Source organism: Clarias gariepinus, chromosome 7, assembly GCF_024256425.1.
Source record: "Clarias gariepinus isolate MV-2021 ecotype Netherlands chromosome 7, CGAR_prim_01v2, whole genome shotgun sequence".
NCBI classification, from domain to species: domain Eukaryota; kingdom Metazoa; phylum Chordata; class Actinopteri; order Siluriformes; family Clariidae; genus Clarias; species Clarias gariepinus.
Window position 1 is genome coordinate 5,967,906 of NC_071106.1, and position 7,340 is coordinate 5,975,245.

Sequence of the window (7,340 nt, forward strand, 5' to 3'; positions counted from 1 at the left end):
ATATTCATGCAGTATAATCATTGCCTCTTATTCCTTTTAATCCTAGGTTGTTCTTTTAGCGTCACTGTGTGTGCTTTACAATGCAAGACAACATTCAAATGCAAATTATTCACCCTCCCAAGTGTGAATCAGCTGTTCTCACCTATACATTCAGAGAAACTAAAATGCACCTCTCCCTACTTTAAAAACCTCTTGAATCTGAGGCTCTTCCGGAGACTTTCAGTGATTTAAATTTGTCTAATTTTAATCTTCTGGATTCTAGATTCTAAAGCTGACATTGTTACCTTTTTTAATTATTGGAATGGAAGAAATTAAGATTTTCCTTATGATAGTATAAATTGCATTGTTTTAATCAGTCCATACACAATATTCGTTGGTATTTTTATAAAAAAAATAATAAAAAAAAACGGGTATGGAGCTATCTTTGTTTATTAATCCTCGTGCCTGGTTTAGGTTTAGTATTCAGTGTGCACCATTTGTACATCTGTTATTTTACAACTATATCATAACACTTAGAAATACCTTTTATTTGGGGTTAAGTGACATGATGTGCCTAACATTTTTCAGCAGAGCCTCTGTTTCACTGTTAGTCCACGACTTTTCATGAGTATGTAAGACCGCGACACCTCAGACACACACACACACATCAGACCAAATCATTAGCACGTCCCTCCGCCAAACAGCGCAGCCATTTACTTTCTTTCCATTTACTTACATCTGAACTGAGTCGTTTACATAAGTCACTGATCAATAGCTCATCATATCAATTTATTCATACAGATGTACCTGTTTTACGTGGAAATTTACTGTTACTGAATGATTGAACAGTGGCAGCTGGAACAACTAAAACAGATACAGGATTATTTTTTATAATCTAAATGAAAAAGTTTTTTTTAAATGGGGCTATTGATATTTACTTACAATATTTGTTAATTTAATTTAAATGGGGTTTGGGCTCCGGGATGTTAAGCATCGTGATCCTCCTCTTTACTTTAATATGTAAAATCTGCGCTTAACCGCACGCATAGTTTTGTAAATTTGTTTAATGTTTACCTTGTATTTTATAAGGGTTTGCCAGCGGTGGTACAGCGCAACAGGGGTTATTATTTACTATTAAAGAAAATTATGATGATCTGCTACGGTGTGCGCTCCCAAATCTACTATCGCTACTCGCTCACTCTGTAGGCTCCCTAAATAGGCGACAAAGGGACGAAGCCGCCTATTCGTTCCGGCTGGCGATAATTAACGTTAATATGATCTCGGGCTTGCTCCACATCGCAAGCCCGCCTTTTTTGCCATCGCTGAAGAGAAAAAGGCTGCAAGGACGTTTGTGTTTACGCCACTTATCGTCAGCTGTGTGCCCGCATGCCAGTGTGGCACAGCCCCCGGAACTGCACATGCACAACCTTTATCCCCTTCCCTTTCTTTCCATTCTTCTGCCTTCAACCCTTTCCTTCCCCATTTTACCTAAATAAATTACCCCTTTTCCCGTAAGACCTCACCTCACGTCCTTGCTTTATAGTGCTGTCCGTGCAACATGGGTCAGATCATAACAGCCTACTGTATTTCATTTTTATAATAACACAAATACACAAGCGGAGCTGAAGGACTGACATCTGCAGTAGAACGTCCTGACAATGTTTTAATTTTATGGTCATTTATTTCAGTTAATAAATCTACTATAAATTTAAAGAACACAAGAAATAAGATGACACAAAACCCTACACGCTTCTTTTCTAATTACACGTGATAAAATCTAAAGGCTCACTGTGTTAACATTTATTTTGCTTAAATTTGATCCTAATAAGATTTGATTTGATCTGAATTCTAAATTTGTACTGTAATTTTAGTACTGTGATTATGAATTCGTTCAACTACAGTGTTTCACTTGATTTTATCCGCTACTACGTGCTAAAGGACCAAATAAAAATTTTATTTGTCACATACACAGTCATACACAGTACGATATGCAGTCAAATGCTTGAAAGGAGCGTGTCTCATTAATCCTGCAGAGAATGAACTAAGGCATGAGGCGTCAGTCTGTAGTTATATAGCTCCACTCAGTGGTAAAAGCCAGAAAATGCACAAACCCAAATGCTGCCGCCGAGCACCGCGACGGTAAAACCAACGCTCTGATTAGGTAACCACTGTAGCTAGAATAAAATGGTATAAAGTGTGATTTAGGGGTATAGCAATATTTTTTAAAAATTGTCATGTTGCAGAATTTGTCAAAGATCTAATATTGTATTTTGCTAGCTTTCTAGAAAATATGTAAAAAGACCAGGGTAGAAAAACAGTCTCTTATCTTTCATGGGTACAAGGATTTTTTTTGATAACGGAACTTTGATGGAGGACTTAAAATGTTAAGAAAGAAGTGTGTAATTTGAGATATCTCCTACTAATTAAGAAATAACATGGCCTAAAATGGGGCCCTTTATGGCTTAAGCTAGGGATAAATGCAAATGAAATTAAAATGAAGATTTGGGGGAAGAACAAATACAAAATCTATTTGAAAACAAGAATCAGTTATGATGCGATGCTTATTGCACTAAACACTTATAAGGTGTAAATGGTACTGCAAAGTAAAGCAAATTGTAGCATTTTATTAATAATAGTAATTGAAATTATACATTCTTATGGTAGGTCATTTGAAAGTTTATGTAATTTCTTAAATTCTTATCCAGATAGGCGAATTCATTTCCCAGGTGCTTTAGCCATTATTTGTTTTTTAGTATTCTTGTCTGGTTTCAGTAAAATCATGTAGCACTTTGGAACAAATATGCAAAAAAGTAAACCAAAGCTTGATGCTAAAATGGCAAATATCTCTACTGCTACAGTGAATTTTCCAGGAGAGCTGACATATGCGGGAATAAAGGTGATCCAAACTGCACAGAATATGAGCATGCTGAATGTGATGAATTTGGCTTCATTGAAATTGTCAGGCAGTTTCCGGGCCAGAAAAGCCAAAATAAAACACAGAACAGCCAAGAGTCCTATATAACCCAGTACAGCCCAGAATCCTACAGCAGAGCCTACATTACATTCTAATATGATCTTTTCTTTGTAGTACCTCATGTTATTATATGGAAAAGGAGGAGATATTATTAACCACAGGACACAAATAATGACCTGTACAAGAGTAAAAGCAAGTACACTGAGTCTTTGCTGTAAAGGCCCAAACCATTTCATGACGTTTCTGCCTGGAAGTGTAGCCTTAAATGCCATTAACACCACTACAGTTTTCCCCAAAACACAGGAGATACAGAGGACAAAGGTGATCCCAAATGCTGTGTGACGTAGCATACAGGACCACTCAGATGGCTGACCAATAAATGTAAGTGAACAGAGGAAGCACATGGACAGAGAAAAGAGTAGCAAAAAGCTCAGCTCAGAATTATTTGCTCTAACAATTGGTGTCTCCTTGTGTTTAAAGAAAATTACAGCAATACAAATTGTGAAGGATAATCCTAACAAAGAAAATGAGACAAAAATTATCCCCATTACTTCCTCAAACGAAAGGAATTCGACCAGCTTTAAGACACAGGAATCTTTCTTTCCATTAGACCACAGCTCCGGAGGGCACGTAATACAAGTTATAGAGTCTAAAAAAAAAATAATTGAACATCACTTTAGGTAATTACAGCTTGTGTGTGTTTGTTAATGTAATAAAAATTCAAACTGTGTCTTATTTTTTTTTTATTACTTATACCTGTTATATCACTGATTTCTCCCTCTGCACATGGTACACAGTCAAAACAGCAGATTGGTTTTCCTTTTTGAACAGCCTTCCTATAGCCCGGGGGACAACTTGGACTACAAACTGAGACCGGCACCTGAAAATCATTTATGTTGTTTATATTTTAATTAATAAAATCTTACAATCTTCATTGTCTAAATAAACTGTTAACATACTTGTTTACCTGTGGTTCATTGTGGGCCCAGACTATACTGATGTTGTTGAATGACAGCTGAATGTGTCCTTGCAGAGAAGCATCATAGAAGCCCACTTTGACAAATACTATTTTACCATCATTATCTTGTTGCCAATTTAACACATCATACCTAGCTGCTGGGTCTCCATTCTCATCAAAAAATACTTTCTCGTCTGTTGTAGTGGTGAAACTGAGTTTTTTCAAATTATTGACTACCTGAATAAAGCATGGCAAACTCTTCAGTTATAAATATAAACGTAGTTTTCGTCAGGCTATTTTGTTATAGTTACCTGCCATGGTTTCTGGTTATCTGCAAGGTTTGTACACACATTAGCAGCTGGTTGTCCACTGTCCTTCTGGGAACATCCATAACTGTTGTGCAGGGCATAAGCGACAGCATACACAGCTTTATAAACATTATTTGCAATCCGTAGATCTGAAACATCTGTATAAATGTTTTGAACTTGACTCAGACTTTCGTTCCCCTTGCACGACTCTTTCATCTCAACAGTATTTTGAATTGAAAATTTACATTGAAATATTGTCTCCCACAACTCTTTGTAAATAGCTATATCAAAAGCTGGATTTAACTTAGAAAGAAATTCTTCTAGACCATAAATTTTAGCTGTTGGGATAGCAAAACCCAAAGATCCTTTTAAAATATGTTGCCATTCAGCATTGGCAGTATTCAAATCAGAAATCCAGGACTCATTTCCAATCCACTGAAAGCCAGTCATGTTCTGTAAGGCCATTTCCTTTAGAAGAAACCCAATGTCAGTATCTGTAACAAATCCTATAATCACTTTGGAGGTTGAAGCCTTGATATGCTCAATTATTTTCAGAATTTTTTCTCTGGGGTCTGTCTTAAAAAATGCCATAGAATACTCAATGCAGATTCCTTCTTCTTTGGCTGCACTAATAAATTCACTAAGGCCATTGTTCCCATAGTCATCATCACTGCATAGGGCCCCAACCCAGGTCCATCCAAAATATTTGACCAGCTTTGCTAAAGCTCGGCTCTGAAAATAATCACTAGGAATAGTTCTGAAGAAAGATGGATGTTTTTTTTTGTCACTCAGGCATGCGCATGTTGAAAAGTGACTGACCTGTAATAAATGTATATAAATATAAAATTATAAATAATTACCTAATGCATGTTGCCATTTCATTTACTATGAATCATGTTAAATTACATACATAACATTTTGTGCAAATGTATTAATGTCAGTTCAATAACCATTACTAACATTACTAACATTACTAACATACTACCATTAACATAACATTTACCACAGGTATGTGCAATGGTCCCACTGTTGTAGATATAGCAATAGTAGGGGTAGATGATGTTTGTCCTATAATTGCTTGTACAGTTTCAGGTTTTAAGCAGGATGCTAAAGTTATATTTTCTCCATGGCCATTGACTAAGGACAAGGAGGCTCTTGTAGTCTTTTCAACTGATCCACATGTATCATATATTTTATAACCCAAATTAATGCCTGGAAGTATATCAGTCCTGTTGTTAATTTCCTCAATTGCAAATACCATTGTTTGTGCATTTTGAAATTCTCGGAGGTTGAAACTTAAAAATAAAATTCATAACATAAATCAGAATTAGTTTAGCCAAAATTATGATGCAATTTATCTAGGAATAAATTTTCATATAATTTGACTTACATAGAACTTTCTAATGCCACTCACCTTATGCATTCTCCTTGTGTGGGTCTTGAAATAAATGTTTGCGCCTGCTGGTCCCATTTTCTGTGAATAGAAAAGATTCCTCCAATAAGTACATCCCCACTTTTGCTGAGTTGAGGAGGATTGTACAACCCTTGTATGCTGCAGGGAGGATCAGCTGCTCTCACCTGCGTGAATAGAAGCCATGTATGCAACAAACTCATTCTCATCTTTTCAAAACCACTTACACCTACAAGGTTTTTTATAATCAATTTAAGCTCCCATGATAATTGTGTTTTAAGGAGTGTTTTATAGTGAGGTAGACTACCTCACTAATTTTCATTGTGTTCAATACCTGCTAAAACATCACTGTCATATTCCTGTAGTGTCCATATTAAGATTGCTGTTAAATTAATGAAGTAAAAGATGAATTCTAAAAAACCTGCAGCCAATGAATAAAAATAAAGAAGTTAATATATAGTAAACAATCATACCATTAAAACCAGTGAAGTTGTAATGATCAGCTAAATTTGGTTTAACTCAGGCTACAAAAATCTTTTATCTTTGTGTCGATGTTGTGTTAAAAACCGGGTGACCAAAAAGGACAAACATATAAACAATTAAATTAATCAAACGTGTATTATACAAAAAAAGAAATAAATTAAACAAAAAAGATGCACCACAACCAAACAAAGAAGCAACTAATATTAACAAAATAATTACAATCATCTGTGTGTGTGTGTGTGTGTGTGTGTGTGTGTGTGTGTGAGTGTGTGTGTGTGTGTGTGTGTGTGTTTGAGTGTAAGTGAGTGGATAAATGTCCAGAGTCCGGGATATTGTGGTTGTGTGTATGAGGAGGCTGATGACAGTCCGGTGAAAAGTCCAATCAGGTATAATCCGTAAAACAAAAAAAAAATTAAAAAGGACTGTTTTCATGGCAGTCTGTCCTAGCTCTCGTCAACCATAAACAACGCCAGCACTGGTCCACCATTACTACTCAAACAACCGGATGGGTCCCTTTTTTGAAAAGGCACAGCTGTTTGCAGTTAATCAGTTTAATTATTTATGCCTATACATATATATATAAAAAAAGAACCCTTATGTGGCCACGCTACATAGATCCGCCACCTCAGCTTCCGTCGTCGGAGGAGAGCGTCCGTTATATTGCTTAAAATTTACCAGATTAAAAACATCAGCTCTCTGTGGGTTGCCCCAAGATTAATTGGTCCTGTTTAATTTTTAATCTCTGCTGGATTAAAAATAAAACAGCTGCACCCACACTCCTCTGTGGAGTGTGGTAAAAACAGATGGTATCTGCTAAGCTAGCACCCAAGTGGGAAGGTCCAGCAGAGATAAATAACAAAACGCCCACAGACGGCGGAAGTTGGAGGGGTGGTTGGCTGGGGCTATGTAGCGCGGCCCCATAAGGGTTCTTTTTTTTATATATGTATAGGCATAAATGATTAAGCTAAATTAACTGCAAACAGATGTGCCTTTTTAGAGGCACAGAGCCCTAAGAACACCATCCTCACTGTCAAACATGCTGGTAGAAACCTAATGTTTTGGGGGTGTTTTTCACCTGCTGGACCAGGGATCCCAATCACAGTAAATCAAAATTCTTAACAACAACAACAACAACAGGCAGTCTGCAGCGAAACTTGGCCTTGGGCACCAGTAGACATTTCAACATGACACTGTCCAAAACACACAGCAAATGTGGGAAAGAAATTT

The 7,340-nt window shown here is 36.6% G+C and overlaps 1 protein-coding gene across 1 annotated transcript; it reads right to left on the reverse strand.

The window, feature by feature from the left end:
- Positions 1 to 2,694: 2,694 nt before the first annotated feature.
- LOC128528150 (extracellular calcium-sensing receptor-like) lies at positions 2,695 to 5,752 on the reverse strand. The gene is made up of 6 exons (XM_053500903.1): positions 5,634 to 5,752; positions 5,223 to 5,514; positions 4,223 to 5,038; positions 3,921 to 4,148; positions 3,710 to 3,833; positions 2,695 to 3,602 (listed from the first exon to the last, which is right to left on the reverse strand). The coding sequence occupies exons 2-6, from the start codon at positions 5,478 to 5,480 to the stop codon at positions 2,695 to 2,697; spliced, it is 2,334 nt and encodes a 777-aa protein (XP_053356878.1). The 5' UTR covers positions 5,481 to 5,514; positions 5,634 to 5,752.
- Between the last annotated feature and the right edge of the window lie 1,588 nt (positions 5,753 to 7,340).

Bases quoted from the DNA above. Each gene is read 5' to 3' on its own strand.
- LOC128528150 (XM_053500903.1), bottom strand. From the start codon at position 5,480: ATGGTATTTGCAATTGAGGAAATTAACAACAGGACTGATATACTTCCA. The intron at 4,149-4,222 runs GTAACTATAACA...TGCTTTATTCAG, and splicing joins ATAACCAGAAACCATGGCAG to GTAGTCAATAATTTGAAAAA. The intron at 3,603-3,709 runs GTATAAGTAATA...TTTTTTTTTTAG, and splicing joins AGAAATCAGTGATATAACAG to ACTCTATAACTTGTATTACG.